This window comes from Mobula hypostoma, chromosome 30 (assembly GCF_963921235.1).
Source record: "Mobula hypostoma chromosome 30, sMobHyp1.1, whole genome shotgun sequence".
Taxonomy (NCBI): Eukaryota; Metazoa; Chordata; class Chondrichthyes; order Myliobatiformes; family Myliobatidae; genus Mobula; species Mobula hypostoma.
Window position 1 is genome coordinate 16759844 of NC_086126.1, and position 23515 is coordinate 16783358.

A 23515-nucleotide genomic window follows, 5' to 3' on the forward strand; every position below is an offset into this window, starting at 1 on the left:
ATAAGAAGTTATTTGTGAGATGTCCTTTGGTTGGATATAGCAGGTTTGTGAATGTTGCTCTGTGTGACTCAAGCTGATTTAGAACAAAGGGCCATAAATTACCGATGGTCACCGGCTGGGAAGAGGGTAATAAGAGGATGCTGGCCTGGAACAGAGACAATACAAAGGTGTTAAAGGTCAGACACATGACCTACAGCCAATGACACTGGAAGGAAATATTTGATTTGATAAGGAATGAATGTAAAAGCAGATGCTTCAAGTGTGCGTCCGGCTTGAATCACACAGAGCAACATTCACAAACCTGCTATATCCAACCAAAGGACATCTCACAAATAACTTCTTATTTGGCAACGACCCCCAGTTCAGATTACCTAAGGCATCATTGTGTCAACTTTAAAACACTGATCAAGCGACTTTAACTCAAAATGGAGAACTCTTCATAAAATGGCAGCCTCCTTCTCGTGACAAGAACAAAGGCAATTGTTCTGTCTGCTTCCACTGTCCTTGATTCATTTGAATTCACTGATTTGCATTCTGGAGTTCTTTCCAGCGGACTGGTTGTATCGTGGTCTGGTATGGCTGTTCGAATATGCAGGAATGTAGAGAGAGATGGACTCAGCCCGGTACATCACGGTCACGTCCCTCCCCACCGTTGGTTGTATCTACAGGAGGGCAGCGTCTACCATCATAGACCGACCCCCCCCACCAATCTGAGCCGTGCCATCTTCTGACAGCTCCCAGCAGGCAGGAGGTACAGAAGCCTGGAGTCCCACAGCACCAGGTTCAGGAACGGCTACTTCCCTTCAACCATCCGGTTCCCGAGCCGACCGATACAACCTCAGTACAGCAACACCTCTTTCACTGTAACAGATTATTTTTTGTTTTAACTGTGTTGTTTTATATTGAAAGTGTGTTATGTCCATGCTTTCCTGGGAGTGTTGTACCTGATACTTGGTGCCGTGATTTTGTTGCAAGTACGCTTTTCATTGCACTGGTACACGTCTGGACTTGTGCAGGTGACGATAAACCCAGCTTTGGCTTTGAATGAGGCAGCTCTGTTCTGTGGCCAAGGACGGTGGGTAACAGTGCAATGTAAAACTTGCTTGCAGAAGCGTCACGGACACGCGGGTACAGACAACACACAGAATATGAATTGTACTGGTTGGCATCCGTCTGTCTGGAAGGACAACGGGTGACGATCGTCATCACAAGCCTGGGTGGAAGGTGTGGAGATCCTGAGATGCCCAGTTGCCAAAGGAAAGCTGATGAAACAACAGGTCTGGCACCAGCTCGGCTGCAGGAGCTGCCGGAAAGATGTTCACTGACGTCCAGCCGCCTGAGGGGCTCTCCTCCGGATTTGCTGTCTGGGTTCACTCCCGTGGCCCTCGTCTCTCCCGAGGCTGCCCACGAGGCAGTGGGGCTGTTTACCCGTAGCTGGGGATCTGGTTCACCAGGGTGTGTCCACACGCCAATGGGCCTGCATGCTGTGTGTGTGCAGGGGACAGACCTCCTCCCCGTCCTCTGTAGGTCAGCCTGAGGCCGAGAGGAGATCAGTTTCCCCGTGTCGCCAGCGAGGAGGCAGGACGTGAGGGATGCTGTCGGAGAGACTGTGTACTGACGGAGAGACTCACACATTCAGCTCTCCTTTTCGCGAGACTGCTGTTCAGCGGTGGGAGCTGAAAGTGAGAGTGACGAGCACTACCCACAACAGCACACTTAGACATGTCACAGCAACCATTTTGACACAGTTCTACTTGACAGTGAAGAAAACAACACATAATAGCAGGGCATCGGTGCAAAACCACAGCCAGAGACAGGTCCACGGGAGTGCAAGGGCTGGTCAGCAGTGTCCCGTTGCTGATGGGGTGCGTCGGTCAGCTCAAGAACCTGCTGGGCGAAGGGATTCGCTGTCCCTGAACCCAGTGGTGTGGGACTTACAAGCTTCTGCACCTCCATCCCGAGAAGATGGCGTGGTCTGGATGGTGGGGGTACTTTATTTTTTTCCAACGTTGCCATTATTACTACTTTCTGCTATTCTGAATTATAAAATGAGAAAGTACGAGAGAACATTAAATGCATCTAATATCCTGGTCTTTAGCATTATCCCTAATTTTTAATTTCAATTCCATCTGGTCCTAGACTCCCCCACTATAGGAAACATCCTCTCCACGTCCACTCTATCTGTGTCCTCTGGTCCTAGACTCCCCCACTATAGGAAACATCCTCTCCACGTCCACTCTATCTGTGTCCTCTGGTCCTAGACTCCCCCACTATAGGAAACATCCTCTCCACGTCCACTCTATCTGTGTCTTCTGGTCCTAGACTCCCCCACTATAGGAAACATCCTCTCCACGTCCACTCTATCTGTGTCCTCTGGTCCTAGACTCCCCCACTATAGGAAACATCCTCTCCACGTCCACTCTATCTGTGTCCTCTGGTCCTAGACTCCCCCACTATAGGAAACATCCTCTCCACATCCACTCTATCTGTGTCCTCTGGTCCTAGACTCCCCCACTATAGGAAACATCCTCTCCACATCCACTCTATCTGTGTCCTCTGGTCCCAGACTCCCCCACTATAGGAAACATCCTCTCCACATCCACTCTATCTGTGTCCTCTGCTCCTAGACTCCCCCACTATAGGAAACATGCTCTCCACATCCACTCTATCTGTGTCCTCTGGTCGCAGACTCCCCCACTATAGGAAACATCCTCTCCACGTCCACTCTATCGGTGTCCTCTGGTCCTAGACTCCCCCACTATAGGAAACATCCTCTCCACATCCACTCTATCTGTGTCCTCTGCTCCTAGACTCCCCCACTATAGGAAACATGCTCTCCACATCCACTCTATCTGTGTCCTCTGGTCCCAGACTCCCCCACTATAGGAAACATCCTCTCCACGTCCACTCTATCGGTGTCCTCTGGTCCTAGACTCCCCCACTATAGGAAACATCCTCTCCACGTCCACTCTATCTGTGTCCTCTGGTCCTAGACTCCCCCACTATAGGAAACATCCTCTCCACGTCCACTCTATCTGTGTCCTCTGGTCCTAGACTCCCCCACTATAGGAAACATCCTCTCCACGTCCACTCTATCTGTGTCCTCTGGTCCTAGACTCCCCCACTATAGGAAACATCCTCTCCACATCCACTCTATCTGTGTCCTCTGGTCCTAGACTCCCCCACTATAGGAAACATCCTCTCCACGTCCACTCTATCTGTGTACTCTGGTCCTAGACTCCCCCACTATAGGAAACATCCTCTCCACATCCTCTCTGTCTGTGTCCTTTCAATAATCAATAGGATTCAATGAGATTGCCCCCTCGTTCTTCTGAACTCCAGTGCGTAGAGACCCAGAGCCAGTAAACGCTCCTCATACGTTAACCCTTTCCTTCCTGATCTTTTTGCTTTGTTGACCTCGCCTGCCCTGTGGGATGAGAATCTTTTGCTCCGAGGGTGATTTAGACAACTTGGAGAACATGGGGAGGTCCCTCCGCTGAAATCAACTGGGCGGTCTGGAGTTGTAGTGTCACCAAGCGGAGGAAGGGAAAGCCACAGGTCATCAGCTCCCTCAGCTCTGGACAGCACTACGGACAGCCCATGGGGAACGTGTTAATGAGGGGAGAGCGGGTGTGCACAAGGGAGGGTTCAAAGGGAGAGAGTAGAGGAGACGGACAGGGGTGTGGAGGGCAAAAGAGGAACAGAGAAGGGGATGAGGTGCGGGGGCATTGAGAGAGTGTGCTGGGCAATGGTGATGCGAGAGAGGGGAGTGGATGGAGACGGGGGATGGTCATGGTGGGCGTGAGGGAGCGGTACGGGAGAGTGGAGCTGACAGGAAGGGAGGTAGGGATGGAAGAGAGGGGTGTGAGTGGAGATGGAAGGTGGAGTGGGAGATGGGAGGGGCTGTGGGTGATAGGGGATGGGGAGGGGGTCAGGGAAGGAGTGTAGGAGGGTGAGGTTGACAGGAAGGGAGATGGGCATGGAAGAGAGGGAGGTGTGAGTGGAGATTGAAGGGGGAGTGGGGAATGGGGAGGGGGTCAGGGAGGGAGTGGGAGAGGAGTGTAGGAGGTGATAGGAGGGTGAGGTTGACAGGAAGGGAGATGGGGATGGGGGAGGGGGTAAGGTGTGATGGGGAGGGTGATAAGGAATGGGAGGATGAGGAGGGAGGGAGGCGGATATGAGATAGCAAAGAGAAGGAAGGTGTGCAAGCTGCCAGCCGGTGTAGAGAGATGGAGAGAGGAGAGTGAGGGAGACCAAGGAAAATGGCTGCCTTTATCACCTTTATCCGCGTTGGGTGCATAATAACAGATCCAAAACCTCAGCCCAACCCATATCGTCTCGAAGCTGTCAGCCTTTTTGTAGCATTTCCTGTTGAACACACTCAGTGACAAGCTCTGTTATTTATAGCTGAGGAAGCCTCAGTGAGAGCTGACTAACACTTTGACTTTCAGTGAGCTCCCTTGGCTGGGATCCCACAGGGGAGCTCCCCCTGTCTGCTAGCATCCCAGCAGCAGGGGGCGCAGGCGAGCCGATGCCAGAGGCCCAGAACGTCACTGGTGCTTGTTTTGAAACTTGTTATGTTGCGACAGTACGATGTAATACAGAATAAAGACTAACTTAAATATGCAAAAAGAAGGAAAAATTAGTGAGGTAGTGTTCATGGGTTCTCTGTCCATTCAGAAATCTGATGGGAGAGGGGAAGAAGCTGTTCCTGAATCATTGAGTGTGTGTCTTCAGGCTCCTGATGGTAGCAATGAGAAGAGGGCAGTCCTGGGTGATGGGGAGGCCGGTGCCCATGATGGAGCTGACTGAGTTTACAACTTTCTGCAGCTCATTCTGATCCTGTGCAGTAGCCCTCTTCCCCACCCCCACCCCCAATACCAGACCAGTCCGAATGCTCTCCACGGTTCATCTGTGGAAATTTGCAAGTGGCTTCGCTGACATAGTCATAGTCATACTTCATTGATCCCGAGGGAAACTGGTTATCCATGCCAATCTCCATATATGCCGAATCTCCACAAACTCCGAATGAAATACAGCCACTGTTGTTTTTGCAAACTCAGATGGTTTGAAGGCAGGCAAAATGTCTGACTGAAGAGTGGATGTGATAAGGGAACTCAAGGTAAAGGAGCCATTAGGAGGTAGTGACCATAATATGATAAGTTTTAATCTACAATTTGAGAGGGAGAAGGGAAACTCGGAAGTGTCAGTATTACAGTTGAACAAAGGGATCTATGGTGCTATGAGGGAGGAGCTGGCCAAAGTTCAATGGAACAATACCCTCGCAGGGATGACAGTGGAACAGCAATGACAAGTGTTTCTGGGAATAATGCGGAAGGTGCAGGATCAGTTCGTTCCAAAGAGGAAGAAAGATCCTAAGGGGAGTAAGGGGAGGCCGTGGCTGACAAGGGAAGTAAAGGACAGTATCAAAATAAAAGAGAAGAAGTATAACATAGCAAAGACGAGTGGGAAGCCGGAGAATTGGGAAACTTTTAAAGAGCAGCAGAAGGTAACTAAAAAGTCAATACACGGAGAAAAAATGAGGTACGAAGGTAAACGAGCCAAGAATATAAAGGAGGATAGTAAAAGCTTCTTTAGGTATGTGAAAAGGAAAAAAATAGTTCAGACCAAAATTGTGCCCTTGAAGACAGAAACGGGTGAATTTATTATGGGGAACAAGGAAATGGCAGACGAGTTGAACAGGTACTTTGGATCTGTCTTCACTAGGGAAGACACAAACAATCTCCCAGATGTAATAGTGGCCAAAGGACCGAGGGTAATGGATGAACTGAAGGAAATTTATATTAGGCAGGAAATGGTGTTGGGTCTGAAGGCTGATAAGTCCCCGGGACCTGATGGTCTGCATCACAGGGTACTTAAGGAGGTGGCTTTAGAAATCGTGGACGCATTGGTAATCATTTTCCAATGTTCTATAGATTCAGGATCAGTTCCTGTGGATTGGAGGGTGGCTAATGTTGTCCCTCTCTTCAAGAAGGGAGGAAGAGAGAAAACAGGGAATTATAGACCGGTTAGCCTGACGTCGGTGGTGGGAAAGATGCTGGAGTCAATTATAAAAGATGAAATTACAACACATCTGGATAGCAGTAACAGGATTGGTCCGAGTCAGCATGGATTTACGAAGGGGAAATCGTGCTTGACTAATCTTCTGGAATTTTTTGAGGATGTAACTTTGAAAATGGACAAGGGAGAGCCAGTGGATGTAGTGTACCTGGACTTTCAGAAAGCCTTTGATAAAGTCCCACGTTGGAGATTAGTGGGCAAAATTAGGGCACATGGTATTGGGGGCAGAGTACTGACATGGATTGAAAATTGGCTGGCTGACAGAAAACAAAGAGTAGCGATTAACGGGTCCCTTTCAGAATGGCAGGCGGTGACCAGTGGGGTACCTCAGGGTTCAGTGCTGCGACCGCAGCTGTTTACAATATATGTTAATGATTTAGTTGAGGGAATTAAAAGTAACATTAGCAAATTTGCCGACGACACAAAGCTGGGTGGCAGTGTGAAATGTGAGGAGGATGTTATGAGAATGCAGGGTGACTTGGACAGGCTGGGTGAGTGGGCAGATGCATGGCAGATGCAGTTTACTGTGGATAAATGTGAGGTTATCCATTTCGGTGGTAAGAACGGGAAGGCAGATTATTATCTAAATGGAGTCAAGTTAGGAAAAGGGGTAGTACAACGAGATTGAGGTGTTCTTGTACATCAGTCACTGAAAGCAAGCATGCAAGTACAGCAGGCAGTGAAGAAAGCTAATGGCATGCTGGCCTTCATAACAAGGGGAATTGAGTATAAGAACAAAGAGGTCCTTCTGCAGCTGTACAGGGCCCTGGTGAGACCACACCTGGAGTACTGTGTGCAGTTTTGGTCTCCAAATTTGAGGAAGGACATTCTTGCTATTGAGGGAGTGCAGCGTAGGTTCACAAGGTTAATTCCCGGGATGGCGGGACTGTCATATGTTGAAAGATTGGAGCGACTCGGCTTGTATACTCTGGAATTTAGAAGGCTGAGAGGGGATCTTATTGAAACATATAAGATTATTAAGGGATTGGACACACTGGAGGCAGGAAGCATGTTCCCGCTGATGGGTGAGTCCAGAACCAGAGGCCACAGTTTAAGAATTAGGGGTAGGCCATTTAGAACGGAGTTGAGGAAAAACTTTTTCGCCCGGAGAGTGGTGGATATATGGAATGCTCTGCCCCAGAAGGCTGTGGAGGCCAAGTCTCTGGATGCTTTCAGAAAAGAGATGGATAGAGCTCTTAAAGATAGCGGAATCAAAGGTTATGGGGATAAGGCAGGAACTGGATACTGATTGTGGATGATCAGCCATGATCATAATGAATGGTGGTGCTGGCTCGAAGGGCCGAATGGCCTACTCCTGCACCTATTGTCTATTGATCAGAAATCAGCTTTACTCGCCACAAACAGGGGTATTGGAAAGTTCAAAGCAACACACACACAAATGCAGGAGAAACTCAGCAGGTCAGGCAGCATCTACGGAAATGAATAAACAGTCAACGTTTCAAGCCAAGTCCGTTCATCATGCTGAAAAGGAAGGGAGAAGACGCCGGAATAAAAAGATGGAGGCAGGAGGGAAAGGCTGGAAGGTGATGGGTGAAGCCAGCTGGGTGGGAAGGTAAAGGGCTGGAGCGGAGGGAATCTGATAGGAGAGGAGAGTGGACCGTAGGAGAAAGGGAAGGACGGGGGACCCGGGGGAGGTGATAGGCAGGTGAGAAGAGATAAGAGGCCAGAATGGGCAGTAGAAGAGGGGAGGGGAAGGGAATCGATGTTCATGCCATCAGGTTGGAGGCTGCCCAGAGGGAATCTGAGGTGTTGCTCCTCCACCTTTTAGTGGATTTATTATCGAAGTACATGTACGTCACCAGACACTACCTGACATTCCCCCGTGAAATGGTGCTGCATATCGCCGGCACTACTTTGACACGTATATAGTCACAGGAAAACACAGCACAGAAACAGACCGTTCAGCCCATCTAGTCCGTGTTGAACTGCCTGCTCCCATCGACCTGCACCCAGATCACAGCCCTCCGCACCCCTCCCATCCATGTATCTATCCAAACTTCTCTTAAGAGAAGGGAGGATGGGAGGGGTGCAGAGGGCTGTGATCTGGGTGCAGGTCGATGGGAGCAGGCAGTTTAACTGTTAAAGTCGAGCTCGCATCCACTTGCACAGGCAGCTGGATCCACGCTTTCGCCAGCCTCTGAGTGAGCTGTGTCCTATGACATGTCCAGTCACGGTCTTTCCATGATCATGATTGTTCTTGGCAAATCTTTCTACAAAAGTGGTTTGTCGTTGCTATCTTCTGGGCAGTGTCTTTACAAGACAGGTGACCCCAGCCATTATCAATACTCTTCAGAGTGTCTGCCTGGCGTCAGTGGTCACATAACCAGGACTTGTGATCTGCACCGGCTGCTCATACGACCATCCACCACCTGCTCCCACGGCTTCACGTTACCCTGATCGGGGGCTAAGCAGGTGCTACACCTTGTCCAAGGGTGACCTGCAGGCCAGCGGAGGGAAGGAGCACCTCACACCTCCTTTGGTAGAGACAAATCTATCTGTACCCTCTGGTCCTAGACTCCCCCACTATAGGAAACATCCTCTCCACATCCACTCTATCTGTGTCCTCTGGTCCTAGACTCCCCCAATATAGGAAACATCCTCTCCACATCCACTCTATCTGTGTCCTCTGGTCTTAGACTCCCCCACTGCAGGAAACATCCTTTCTACATCCACTCTATCTGTGTCCTCTGGTCCTAGACTCCCCCACTATAGGAAACATCCTCTCCACATCCACTCTATCTGTGTCCTCTGGTCCTAGACTCCCCCACTACAGAAAACATCCTCTCCACATCCACTCTATCTGTGTCCTCTGGTCCTAGACTCCCCCACTATAGTAAACATCCTCTCCACATCCACTCTATCGGTGTCCTCTGGACCTAGACTCCCCCACTACAGGAAACATCCTCTCCACATCCACTCTATCTGTGTCCTCTGATCCTCGACTCCCCCACTATAGGAAACATCCCCTCCATATTCAGAGTTCTTCATGTGACAAGCCTTTCAATCCTGGAATCATTTTCGTGAACCTCCTTTGAACCCTCTTCAGTTCCAGCACATCCTTTCTTAGATAAGGGGCCAAAACTGCATGCGGTACTCAAGTGAGGCCTCGCTAGTGCTTTATAAAGCCGCAACATTACATCCTTGTTTTTATATTCTAGTCCTCTTGAAACGAGTGCTCACATGGCATTTGCCTTCCTCAGCACAGACTCAACGTGCAGATGAACCTTTAGGAAATCCTGCACAAGGACTCCCACATCTTCATTTACAACGTAAACAGGGTTGTAAAAAATGGTTTACATTGCACTGACTGAAGTAATAGAGGGGTGGGGAATTAACTGGAATGGTTGATTGGATTAACTGCCTGAGGGAAGAAACGTAAATTTTTGTTTTAATAGTATGGTAACGCCTTACAGAAGGGAGATTTGGAAAAGGCAGTTTGCAGGTGAGGGAATATTCAGTGGAATCTCAGCTGGAAGCGTAGAAAGGTCTCAGAGTCAATCACGTGCGGGACCGCTGCCTTCACTGGTCAGGGCAGAGAGGAGCAGGGCAGCAAGGCCCACACCTGGATCTAGGGGAGACGCTGTCTGGGCCGCAGCTGAGGGAGACGCCGTCTGGGCCGCAGCCGGAGCTGGGGGAGACACCGTCTGGGCCGGAGCTGGGGGAGACGCCGTCTGGGCCGCAGCTGGGGGAAGACGCCGTCTGGGCCGCAGCTGGGGGAGACGCCGTCTGGGCCGGAGCTGGGGGAGACGCCGTCTGGGCCGGAGCTGGGGGAGACGCCGTCTGGGCCGCAGCTGGGGGAGACGCTGTCTGGGCCGCAGCCGGAGCTGGGGGGGACGCTGTCTGGGCCGCAGCCGGAGCTGGGGGAAGACGCTGTCTGGGCCGCAGCTGGAGCTGGGGGAGACGCCGTCTGGGCCGCAGCTGGGGGAGACGCCGTCTGGGCCGCAGCTGGGGGAGACGCCGTCTGGGTCACAGCTGGGGGAGACGCCGTCTGAGCTGGAGCTGGGGGAGACGCCGTCTGAGCCGGAGCTGGGGGAGACGCCGTCTGAGCCGGAGCTGGGGGAGACGCCGTCTGGGCCGGAGCTGGGGGAGACGCCGTCTGAGCTGGAGCTGGGCGAGACGCCGTCTGGGCCGCAGCTGGGGGAGACGCCGTCTGGGCCGGAGCTGGGGGAGACGTCGTCTGGGCCGCAGCCGGAGCTGGGAGAGATGCTGTCTGAGCTGGAGCTGGGGGAGACGCCATCTGAGCTGGAGCTGGGGGAGACGGCGTCTGGGCTGCAGCCGGAGCTGGGGGAAACGGCGTCTGGGCCGCTGCTGGAGCTGGGGGAGACGCCATCTGGGCCGCAGCCGGAGCTGGGGGAGACGCAGTCTGGGCCGCAGCCGGAGCGGGGGGGGGACGGCGACTGGGCTGCAGCCGGAGCCGGGGGAGACGCTGTCTGGGCCGCTGCCGGAGCTGGGGGAGACGCCGTCTGAGCCGGAGCTGGGGGAGACGGCGTCTGGGCTGCAGCCGGAGCTGGGGGAGACAGCGTCTGAGCCGGAGCTGGGGGAGACGGCGTCTGAGCCGGAGCTGGGGGAGACGGCGTCTGAGCCGGAGCTGGGGGAGACGGCGTCTGGGCCGCAGCCGGAGCTGGGGGAGACGGCGTCTGGGCCGCAGCCGGAGCTGGGGGAGACGGTGTCTGGGCCGCAGCCGGAGCTGGGGGAGACGGCGTCTGGGCCGCAGCCGGAGCTGGGGGAGACAGCGTCTGGGCCGCAGCCGGAGCTAGAGGAGACGGCGTCTGGGCCACTGCCGGAGCTGGGGGAGAGGCCGTCTGAGCCGGAGCTGGGGGAGACGGCGTCTGGGCCGCAGCCGGAGCTAGAGGAGACGGCGTCTGGGCCACTGCCGGAGCTGGGGGAGAGGCCGTCTGAGCCGGAGCTGGGGGAGACGGCGTCTGGGCCGCTGCCGGAGCTGGGGGAGACGGCGTCTGGGCCGCAGCCGGAGCTGGGGGAGACGGCGTCTGGGCCGCAGCCGGAGCTGGGGGAGACGGCGTCTGGGCTGCAGCCGGAGCTGGGGGAGACGGCGTCTGGGCCGCTACTGGAGCTGGGGGAGAGGCCGTCTGAGCCGGAGCTGGGGGAGACGGCGTCTGGGCCGCAGCCGGAGCTGGGGGAGACGGCGTCTGGGCCGCAGCCGGAGCTGGGGGAGACGGCGTCTGGGCCGCAGCCGGAGCTGGGGGAGACGGCGTCTGGGCCGCAGCCGGAGCTAGAGGAGACGGCGTCTGGGCCACTGCCGGAGCTGGGGGAGAGGCCGTCTGAGCCGGAGCTGGGGGAGACGGCGTCTGGGCCGCTGCCGGAGCTGGGGGAGACGGCGTCTGGGCCGCAGCCGGAGCTGGGGGAGACGGCGTCTGGGCCGCAGCCGGAGCTGGGGGAGACGGCGTCTGGGCCGCAGCCGGAGCTGGGGGAGACGGCGTCTGGGCCGCTACTGGAGCTGGGGGAGAGGCCGTCTGAGCCGGAGCTGGGGGAGACGGCGTCTGGGCCGCTACTGGAGCTGGGGGAGAGGCCTTCTGAGCCGGAGCTGGGGGAGACGGCGTCTGGGCTGCTGCCGGAGCTGGGGGAGATGGCGTCTGGGCCGCAGCCGGAGCTGGGGGAGAAGGCGTCTGGGCCGCAGCCGGAGCTGGGGGAGACGGTGTCTGGGCCGCTGCCGGAGCTGGGGGAGACGCCGTCTGGGCCGCAGCCGGAGCTGGGGGAGACGGCGTCTGGGCCGCAGCCGGAGCTGGGGGAGACAGCGTCTGGGCCACAGCCGGAACTCGGGGCCCCGTCCCCCCTCCTGTTCCTCACAGGAGAGGGTGCAGTCAAGGGAATTCACTGGGCTGTGGTCATGACTGGGAGAAACTGTACAGACCAGGGTCAAAGGAGTTTAACAGAGGTGCATCATAAGACATTGGAGCAAAATTAGGCTATTCAGCCCATCAATTCTGCTCCACCATTCCATCATGGCCGATCACAGATCCCGCTCAACCCCATTCACCTGTCTTCTCACCATATCCTTTGATGCTCTGACCGATCAGGAAACGATGAATGCCTTATGAAGTTCTAGTCTGTTTATCGGAGGAAAGGCTTCTCTGGATGGGAAGAAGCCAACATTTTGGGCCTTCATCAGCACTGGGAAGGAAGGGGGAAGAAACCAGAATAAGAACATTCTGGCTTAGACCATAGAGGAGCAGAATTAGGCCATTTGGCCCATCAAGTCTGCTCTGCTATTTGATCATGGCTGATCCAGTTTCCCCTCAGCCATAATCTTTTGCCTGCTCTTTGTTCATGCCCAGACTAATCAACCTCCGCCTTAAATATACCAAGTGTCTTGGCCTCTACAGCTGCCTGTGGCAATGAATTGCACAGATTCACCACCCGTGGCTAAAGAAATTCCTCCTCATCTCCACTCTAAATGGATGTCCCCCTCTTCTGACTCTGTACCCCTGGTGCTAATCTCCCTAACCATCCTCTCTTCTCCCTTCCTTTCCAGTCCTGATGAAGGGTCTCGGCCCGAAATGTCGACTGTTTATTCCCCTCCATAGATGCTGTCTCTCCTGCTGAGTTCCTCCAGCACTTTGTGTGGGTTGCTCTGGATTTCCAGCCTCTGCAGAATCTGTGGTCTTGAGGAAAGATGTATTGGCTTTGGAGGTGGTGCAGAGGAGATTCAATAGGTTGAATCTGGAGATAAGGCTGGGGTTAGTCTATGAGAACAGATTGAGTCAACCTGGACACACTTGGTGGAAGTGAGATGAATGAGAGGGGATCTAGGTAATATAAAATTCTGAAAAGGCTGGATAAGATAGAGGCAGGAAAGTTGTTTCCATTGGTGAGTCTAGAATTAGGGGGAAATGTCCTCAAGATTTGAGGGAATAGATTTGGGACAGAGATGAGGAGGAACAGAAATGGATCCATCAGGCAGACGTGGCACGGATTCAGCAGAGGCAGGTCCAGTTTGACAAACTTACCGGAGTTCTTTTAGGATATAACAAGTGCAGTGGATAGAGGGGAACAGATAGACGTTATTTACTTGGATTTCCAGAAGGTATTTGATAAGGTGCCACATAAAAGACTTATCCATAAGATACGGATGCATACAGTTGGGGGTGATGTGTTAGCATTGTTAGAGGATTGGTTAACTAATAGAAAGCAGAGTGTTGGGATAATTGGGGGTTTTGTACAGTTGGCAACAGGTGGTGAGCAGTGTGCCGCAGGGGTCGGTGCTGGGCCCACAGCTGTTCACAATATACATTAACTATCTGGAAGTGTAGTGTATCGAAGTTTGCCAATGACACTAAATTGAGTGAAAAAGCAAATTGTGCAGAAGATATGGAGAGTCTGCAGAGAGATATAGACCATTTAAGTGAGTGGGCGAGGGTCTGGCAGATGGAGTACAATGTTGGTAAATGTGAGGTCATCCACTTTGGAAGGAAAAATGGAAGAACAGAATATTAGTTAAATGGTATCAGATTGCATCATGCTGCTGTGCAGAGGGACTTGGGAGTGTTTGTGCATGGATCACAAAAGGTTAGTTTGCAGTTGCAGCAGGCTATCAAGAGGCCAAATGAAATGTTGGCCTTCATGCTAGACGGATTGAATTTATGAGCAGGGAGGTTATGCTGCAACTGTACAGGGCACTGGTGAGACCACACCTGGAGTACTGTGTGCAGTTCTGGTCTCCTGACTTGAGGAAGGATATAGTGGCTCTGGAGGCAATGCAGAGGAGATTCATCAGATTGATTCCAGAGATGACGAGGTTAGACTATGAGGAGAGATCGAGTCATCTGGGACTGTACTTGCTGGAATTCAGAAGAATGAGAGGAGATCTTGTAGAAACATGCAAAATTATGAAAGGAATAGATAAGATAGAGGCAGGAAAATTGTTTCCACTGGTAGGTGAGACTAGAATTAGGGGATATAGCCTCAAGGTTCAAGGAAGTAGATTTAGGATGGAGGTGAGGGGGATTTACTTTTCCCAGAGAGTGGTGACCCTGTGGAATGAAGCAGTGGAGGCTACCTCAGTAAATATATTTAAGACACAGTTAGAGGAATTGAGGGTTACTGGGAAAGGGCAAGTTGGTGGAACTGAGTGCACGGCCAGATCAGAGGTGGAATGATGGAGCTGGCTCGACGGACCAAATGGCTGACTCCTGCGGCTGGTTCTGTCATTCTTATGTCTTGGGTTCACGTTTGAACCAAAGATAAGTTGGGTTGGCCTCTGCCTGGGTGGGGGGCAGGCTCGGAGTGCAGGAGGGCAGGAGAGCAGCTCAGCCTTAGCCATCTGTCTCTCTCTCTCTCTCTCCCGCCACAGGTTCATTCTGGATGACTCTGCCGTCTACCTGTGTGACAGGTGCAGCTTAGAAACCGTGGACTTGAAGCGAGGTATGGCGAGCCCTCTATGTGGGTCCATCACCTGGCAGGCACTCCCCAACTCTGGTCAGACGGCACTCCCCAACACCGGTCAGAACACACTCAACACCGGTCAGAACACACTCCCTCAACACCGGTCAGAACACACTCAACACCGGTCAGAACACACTCCCTCAACACCGGTCAGAACGCACTCCCCAACACCGGTCAGAACGCACTCCTCCACACTGGTCAGAACGCACTCCCCAACACCGGTCAGAACGCACTCCTCCACACCGGTCAGAACACACTCCCCAACACCGGTCAGAACGCACTCCCCAACACCGGTCAGAACACACTCCCCAACTCTGGTCAGAACACACTCCCCAACACCGGTCAGAACACACTCCTCCACACCGGTCAGAACGCACTCCTCCACACCGGTCAGAACGCACTCCCTCAACACCGGTCAGAACGCACTCCCCAACACCGGTCAGAACGCACTCCTCCACACCAGTCAGAACACGCTCCCCAACACCGGTCAGAACGCACTCCCCAACACCGGTCAGAACGCACTCCCCAACACCGGTCAGAACACACTCCCCAACTCTGGTCAGAACACACTCCCCAACACCGGTCAGAACACACTCCTCCACACCTGTCAGAACGCACTCCCTCAACACCGGTCAGAATGCACTCCCTCAACACCGGTCAGAACGCACTCCCTCAACACCGGTCAGAACGCACTCCCTCAACACCGGTCAGAACACACTCCTCCACACCGGTCAGAACACACTCCCCAACACCGGTCAGAACGCACTCCCCAACACCGGTCAGAACACACTCCCCAACTCTGGTCAGAACACACTCCCCAACACCGGTCAGAACACACTCCTCCACACCGGTCAGAACGCACTCCTCCACACCGGTCAGAACGCACTCCTCCACACCGGTCAGAATGCACTCCCTCAACACCGGTCAGAACGCACTCCCCAACACCGGTCAGAACGCACTCCTCCACACCGGTCAGAACACACTTCTCAACACCGGTCAGAACACACTCCTCCACACCGGTCAGAACACACTCCCCAACTCTGGTCAGAACACACTCCTCAACACTGGTCAGAACACACTCCCCAACTCTGGTCAGAACACACTCCCCAACACCGGTCAGAACACACTCCTCCACGCCGGTCAGAACGCACTCCTCCACACCGGTCAGAACGTACTCCTCCACACCAGTCAGAATGCACTCCCTCAACACCGGTCAGAACGCACTCCCCAACACCAGTCAGAACGCACTCCTCCACACCGGTCAGAACACACTCCCCAACACCGGTCAGAACGCACTCCCCAACACCGGTCAGAACACACTCCCCAACTCTGGTCAGAACACACTCCCCAACACCGGTCAGAACACACTCCTCCACACCGGTCAGAACGCACTCCCTCAACACCGGTCAGAATGCACTCCCTCAACACCGGTCAGAACACACTCCCTCAACACCGGTCAGAACGCACTCCTCAACACGGGTCAGAATGCACTCCCTCAACACGGGTCAGAATGCACTCCCTCAACACCGGTCAGAACTCACTCCCTCAACACCGGTCAGAACGCACTCCGCAACACCGGTCAGAATGCACTCCCCAACTCTGGTCAGACGGCACTCCCCAACACCGGTCAGAACACACTCCTCCACACCGGTCAGAACACACTCCCTCAACACCGGTCAGAACACACTCCCTCAACACCGGTCAGAACGCACTCAACACCGGTCAGAACGCACTCCCTCAACACCGGTCAGAACACACTCCTCCACACCGGTCAGAACACACTCCCCAACACCGGTCAGAACGCACTCCCCAACTCTGGTCAGAACACACTCCCCAACACCGGTCAGAACACACTCCTCCACACCGGTCAGAACGCACTCCTCCACACCGGTCAGAAGGCACTCCCTCAACACCGGTCAGAACGCACTCCCCAACACCGGTCAGAACGCACTCCTCCACACCGGTCAGAACACACTCCCCAACACCGGTCAGAACGCACTCCCCAACACCGGTCAGAACACACTCCCCAACTCTGGTCAGAACACACTCCCCAACACCGGTCAGAACACACTCCTCCACACCGGTCAGAACGCACTCCCTCAACACCGGTCAGAATGCACTCCCTCAACACCGGTCAGAACGCACTCCCTCAACACCGGTCAGAATGCACTCCCCAACACCGGTCAGAATGCAGTCCCTCAACACCGGTCAGAACGCACTCCCTCAACACCGGTCAGAACACACTCCTCAACACGGGTCAGAATGCACTCCCTCAACACCGGTCAGAACGCACTCCCTCAACACCGGTCAGAACACACTCCCTCAACACCGGTCAGAACGCACTCCGCAACACCGGTCAGAATGCACTCCCCAACTCTGGTCAGACGGCACTCCCCAACACCGGTCAGAACACACTCCTCCACACCGGTCAGAACACACTCCCTCAACACCGGTCAGAACGCACTCAACACCGGTCAGAACGCACTCCTCCACACCGGTCAGAACGCACTCCCTCAACACCGGTCAGAACACACTCCCCAACACCGGTCAGAATGCACTCCCTCAACACCGGTCAGAACGCACTCCCTCAACACCGGTCAGAACACACTCCCTCAACACCGGTCAGAACACACTCAACACCGGTCAGAACGCACTCCGCCACACCGGTCAGAACATACTCCACACTGGTCACAACACACTCCCTCAACACCGGTCAGAACGCACACCGGTCAAAACACACTCCCCAACACCGGTCAGAACGCACACCGGTCAAAACACACTCCCCAACACCGGTCAGAAAGCACTCCCCAACACCGGTCAGAACACACTCAACACCGGTCAGAACACACTCCCTCAACACCGGTCAGAACACACTCCTCCACACCGGTCAGAACACACTCCCCAACACTGGTCAGAACACACTCCTCAACACTGGTCAGAACACACTCCCTCATCACCGGTCAGAACACACTCCTCAACACTGGTCAGAACACACTCCCTCAACACCGGTCAGAACACACTCCCCAACACCGGTCAGAACGCACTCCTCAACACCGGTCAGAACGCACTCCACAACACCGGTCAGAACACACTCCCTCAACACCGGTCAGAACACACTCCCCACACCGGTCAGAACGCACACCGGTCAGAACACTCTCCCCAACACCGGTCAGAACACACTCCCCAACACCGGTCAGAACGCACTCCTCAACACCGGTCAGAACGCACTCCACAACACCGGTCAGAACGCACTCCCTCAACACCGGTCAGAACGCACTCCCCAACACCGGTCAGAACGCACTCCCCAACACCGGTCAGAACACACTGCTCAACACCGGTCAGAACGCACTCCCTCAACACCGGTCAGAACGCACTCCCCAACACCGGTCAGAACGCACTCCCCAACACCGGTCAGAACACACTGCTCAACACCGGTCAGAACACACTCCTCCACACCGGTCAGAACGCACACCGGTCAGAACACACTCCCCAACACCGGTCAGAACGCACACCGGTCAGAACACACTCCCCAACACCGGTCAGAACGCACTCCCCAACACTGGTCAGAACGCACTCCTCAACACCGGTCAGAACGCACTCCGCAACACCGGTCAGAACACACTCCCTCAACACCGGTCAGAACACACTCCCCAACACCGGTCAGAACGCACTCCTCCACACCGGTCAAAACACACTCAACACCGGTCAGAACACACTCAACACCGGTCAGAATGCACTCCTCAACACCGGTCAGAACACACTCCCCAACACCGGTCAGAACACACTCCCCAACACCGGTCAGAGCACACTCAACACCGGTCAGAACGCACTCCTCCACCCTACCCCTCTCTCCTACCCCGTAGGCTGCCCCCCGTAACCAGTAAGCCGATGGGCTGCCCTCATTCAGTTCCTGGGCCACTGGCCCCCGAGTGCGCTGTGTCTAACCTGGTGTTTCCCCCTGGACAGATTACGTGTGCGTGCTGGACATCGATCTGCTGGAGCTGGTCATCACCACATGGAAGGGAGACCTGTCCGGCAAGCTGGTAAGATGAACTGTACTGGCGAGACAGGACTGTGGGGGTGGTGTTCTGGGCAATTGTGTGTTGAGTGGTCTCCCCCCACCCCCCATTCTCCAGTGGCTGTCCCATTGCATCGTATCATGGACTCTGTGTTCTGTCCCCTGTGTTTTACCCCATCACAGGATTATCCAGCAATACTACTACTCCTCTGTACTGACACAGAGGGGGAGGGAGAGTACAAATTGACAGGTGAGACGGTGAGGGGAGAGAGAGTACAGACTGACAGGTGAGACGGTGAGGGTAGGGAGAGTACAGACTGACAGGTGAGACGGTGAGGGGAGGGAGAGTACAGACTAACAGGCGAGACGGTGAGGGGAGGGAGAGTACAGACTGACAGGTGAGACGGTGAGGGGAGGGAGAGTACAGACTGACAGGTGAGACGGTGAGGGGAGGGAGAGTACGGACTGACAGGTGAGACGGTGAGGGGAGGGAGAGTACAGACTGACAGGTGAGACGGTGAGGGGAGGGAGGGTACAGACTGACAGGTGAGACGGTGAAGGGAGGGACAGTACAGACTGACAGGTGAGACAGTGAGGAGAGGGACGGTACAGACTGACAGGTGAGACCGTGAGGGTAGGAAGAGTACGGACTGACAGGTGAGACGGGGAGGGAGAGTACAGACTGACAGGTGAGACGGTGAGGGGAGGGAGAGTACAGACTGACAGGTGAGACGGTGAGGGGAGGGAGGGTACAGACTGACAGGTGAGACGGTGAGGGGAGGGAGAGTACAGACTGACAGGTGAGACGGTGAGGGGAGGGAGAGTACAGACTGACAGGTGAGACGGTGAGGGGAGGGAGAGTACAGACTGACAGGTGAGACGGTGAGGGGAGGGAGAGTACAGACTGACAGGTGAGACGGTGAGGGGAGGGACGGTACAGACTGACAGGTGAGACCGTGAGGGTAGGAAGAGTACGGACTGACAGGTGAGACGGGGAGGGAGAGTACAGACTGACAGGTGAGACGGTGAGGGGAGGGAGAGTACAGACTGACAGGTGAGACGGTGAGGGGAGGGAGTGTACAGACTGACAGGTGAGACGGTGAGGGGAGGGAGAGTACAGACTGACAGGTGAGACGGTGAGGGGAGGGAGATTACAGACTGACAGGTGAGACGGTGAGGGGAGGGAGTGTACAGACTGACAGGTGATACCGTGAGGGAAGGGACGGTACAGACTGACAGGTGAGACTGTGAGGGGAGGGACGGTACAGACTGACAGGTGAGACGGTGAGGGGAGGGAGAGTGCAGACTGACAGGTGAGACGGTGAGGGGAGGGAGATTACAGACTGACAGGTGAGACGGTGAGGGGAGGGAGTGTACAGACTGACAGGTGAGACGGTGAGGGGAGGGACTGTACAGACTGACAGGTGAGACGGTGAGGGGAGGGACGGTACAGACTGACAGGTGAGACGGTGAGGGGAGGGAGAGTGCAGACTGACAGGTGAGACGGTGAGGGGAGGGACAGTACAGACTGACAAGTGAGACGGTGAGGGGAGGGAGAGTACAGACTGATAGGTGAGAGACAGTGAGGGGAGGGAGTGTACAGACTGATAGGTGAGACAGTGAGGGGAGGGAGTGTACAGACTGACAGGTGAGATGGTGAGACGGGGAGGGAGAGTACAGACTGACAGGTGAGACGGGGAGGGAGATTACAGACTGACAGGTGAGACAATGAGGGGAGGGAGTGTACAGACTGACAGGTGAGACGGTGAGGGGAGGGAGAGTGCAGACTGACAGGTGAGACGGTGAGGGGAGGGAGAGTGCGGACTGACAGGTGAGACGGTGAGGGGAGGGAGAGTGCAGACAGGTGAGACAGTGAGGGGAGGGAGAGTACAGACTGACAGGTGAGACGGTGAGGGGAGGGAGAGTGCAGACTGACAGGTGAGACAGTGAGGGGAGGGAGAGTGCAGACTGACAGGTGAGACGGTGAGGGGAGGGAGATTACAGACTGACAGGTGAGACGGTGAGGGGAGGGAGTGTACAGACTGACAGGTGAGACGGTGAGGGGAGGGAGAGTGCAGACAGGTGAGACGGTGAGGGGAGGGAGAGTACAGACTGACAGGTGAGACGGTGAGGGGAGGGAGAGTGCAGACAGGTGAGACAATGAGGGGAGGGAGTGTACAGACTGACAGGTGAGACGGTGAGGGGAGGGAGAGTGCAGACTGACAGGTGAGACAGTGAGGGGAGGGAGAGTGCAGACTGACAGGTGAGACGGTGAGGGGAGGGAGATTACAGACTGACAGGTGAGACGGTGAGGGGAGGGAGTGTACAGACTGACAGGTGAGACGGTGAGGGGAGGGAGTGTACAGACTGACAGGTGAGATGGTGAGACGGGGAGGGAGAATACAGACTGACAGGTGAGACGGGGAGGGAGATTACAGACTGACAGGTGAGATAATGAGGGGAGGGAGTGTACAGACTGACAGGTGAAACAATGAGGAGAGGGAGTGTACAGACTGACAGGTGAGACGGTGAGGGGAGGGAGAGTGCAGACTGACAGGTGAGACGGTGAGGGGAGGGAGAGTGCAGACAGGTGAGACGATGAGGGGAGGGAGAGTACAGACTGACAGGTGAGACGGTGAGGGGAGGGAGAGTGCAGACTGACAGGTGAGACGGTGAGGGGAGGGAGAGTGCAGACTGACAGGTGAGACGGTGAGGGGAGGGAGTGTACAGATTGCAGCTTAAGAAACACAATTAGGATAGAGAACTGGACTTTTAGAAAACACTTTATATATAGATGGATAAGATTATCTTGTATGCAGAGATTGATCAGCTCTCTCCTCAACCCCACCACCACCACTCCAGAGATAGCTGACTTCAAATCCTGGTCCGTCTCCTTTTCGTTATCTCCGCGGCATCCTTGCCCTTCCTAGAGGCGTAATTATGTAACGTGTAAAACGGGCCCTTTGGCCCATCTAGTCCCTGCTGAGCCATTAATCTGCCGACTGCCGTTGACCTGCACCAGGGTTGTAGTCCTGTATGCTTCGCCTGTCCAAGCTCTCTTCAGCGTTGAAACCGAGCTTGCATGCACTACTTGTGCCGACTGCTCATTCCACAGCCTGAGCACCCTGTGCGTGAGGAAATTTCCCCCTTAAACATTTCACCTTTCTCCCTTCACCCATGACCTCTGGTCATAGTCCTGCTCAGCCTCAGTGGAAAAAGCCTGCTTTCATTTACCCTATCTATGCCTCTTGTAATTTTGCCTCCCTCTATGAAATCTCCCGCATTCCCCCTGGTCTTCATGGAATACAGTCCTAATCTATTCAATCTTACAACTCAGCTTCCCCAGACCCAGCAGCATGATTGTAAATTTTCTCCGCACTCTTTCTGCCTTGCACCTTTCCTGTAGGTGGGTGACCAATACTACACATAATACTCCAGATTCGGCCTCACCAATGTCTTTTACAACTTCAACGTAACCTCCCATCTCCTGTACTCGTTACTTTGATCTGTGAAGGAAGTAAGCACCCACTCTTCCATCGGGTATTGGTGCCCTCCAGACAGACGTCGGACATGCCATTACTTCCGTCAGTTCCCATATCCCGTGCCCGCCCTCACTGCCAAGTTGAGTCTCAGCCGAGCCTGAGCCCTCCCTCCCCTCGCCCTACCCAAAACCCGCTGCTCGTTCAGCTCTTCCTCTGCGAGAGCGTTTGGCCTGGCTGTGCTGGCCTGGGGACCCCAGGTGTCAGTGCCAGAGGAGGCTGCGTGGGTCCGGCACGTGAGAGCGACAGGGGCGGTGCGTGACCTCCCCCGACCCTGGGTTGGCACTTGGGTTGTTGACAGCGGGAGCCTCCTCCCACCGCACGGCCTGCTGAGCTCACTCCCCCCCTCTGCTCTCCCCCAGGCGCAGCCCCTGTTCGAACTGCGGTGCTCTAACAACGTGGTGCACGTTCACACCTGCGCGGACTCCTGCGCTGCGCTGGCCAACCTCATCCAGTACGTGGTGAACAGCGGCGACCTTCATCCTCCCCCCAGGCAGGACACCCCGACCGAGATCGCCGGGCAGAAGTTGCAGGTACGGAGCGGGGAGGGGGGGACGCTGCCCAAGGTCTGTGCTGTCCTCGTGTTCCACGGTGGGGCCCCAGGCCAGGAGGAAGCCTGTCCTCGCAGTCAGAATCGGATTTAAGATCACGCATACAATACCGAAGGAACTCAGCGGGTCAGGCAGCATCTATGGAGCGGGGCAAAGAGTCGATGTTTCGGACCTTGTCTCGGCCCGAAATGTCGACTCCAGTGCTCTCCGTAGGTGCTGCCCGACCTGCTGAGTTCCTCCAGCACTTTGTGTCGGTGTCGCTCTGGATTTCCAGCATCTGCAGGTCCTCTTGTGTTTATAAAATCACTGACCCTTGTTGTGAAAGGGGTTTGTTTTGTGGCAGCAGGACATTGAAGCACTATGAGTTACAATGAGAATTTATAAAATTAAATAAGGGGTACAAAAAAATAAGAAAAATCAGTGAGGTACTGTTCATGGGTTCAATGTCCATTCAGAAATCTGATGTCAGAGGGGAAGAAGCTGTTCCTGAATCGTTGAGTGTGTGTCTTCACGCTCCTGTACCTCCTCCCTGATGGTAGCAATGAGAAGAGGGCCTGTCCTGGGTGATGGGGGTCCTTAATGATGGATGCTGCCTTTTTGAGGCATCACTCCTTGAAGATGAACCCATGAACACGACCTCATAGCATATGCTGGTGATATTAAACCTGATTCTGATTCAGAATTGGGGTGAGTGAAGTTATCCCCTCTGGTTCAGGAGCCTGATGGTTGAGGGGTAATAACTGTTCCTGAACCTGGTGGTGTGGGACCTGAGGCTCCTGTACCTCCTTCCCGATGGAATCAGTTCAGAGTTGAGGTTATCCCCTCTGGTTCAGGAGCCTGATGGTTGAGGGGTAATAACTGTTCCTGAACCTGGTGGTGTGGGACCTGAGGCTCCTGTACCTCCT

At 54.6% G+C, this 23515-nt stretch overlaps 1 protein-coding gene across 5 annotated transcripts in view; it reads left to right on the top strand.

Annotated features, from left to right (window-relative positions):
* The window catches only part of atg2a (autophagy related 2A), a 320380-nt gene that overhangs the window by 191205 nt on the left and 105660 nt on the right, over positions 1 to 23515 (top strand). For all 5 annotated transcript variants that reach the window (XM_063036273.1, XM_063036274.1, XM_063036277.1 and 2 more), the window contains exons 26-28: positions 14411 to 14481; positions 18469 to 18545; positions 22422 to 22592. In XM_063036273.1, the coding sequence (XP_062892343.1) occupies positions 14411 to 14481; positions 18469 to 18545; positions 22422 to 22592 (319 nt within the window). The remainder of the gene's footprint in view (positions 1 to 14410; positions 14482 to 18468; positions 18546 to 22421; positions 22593 to 23515) is intronic.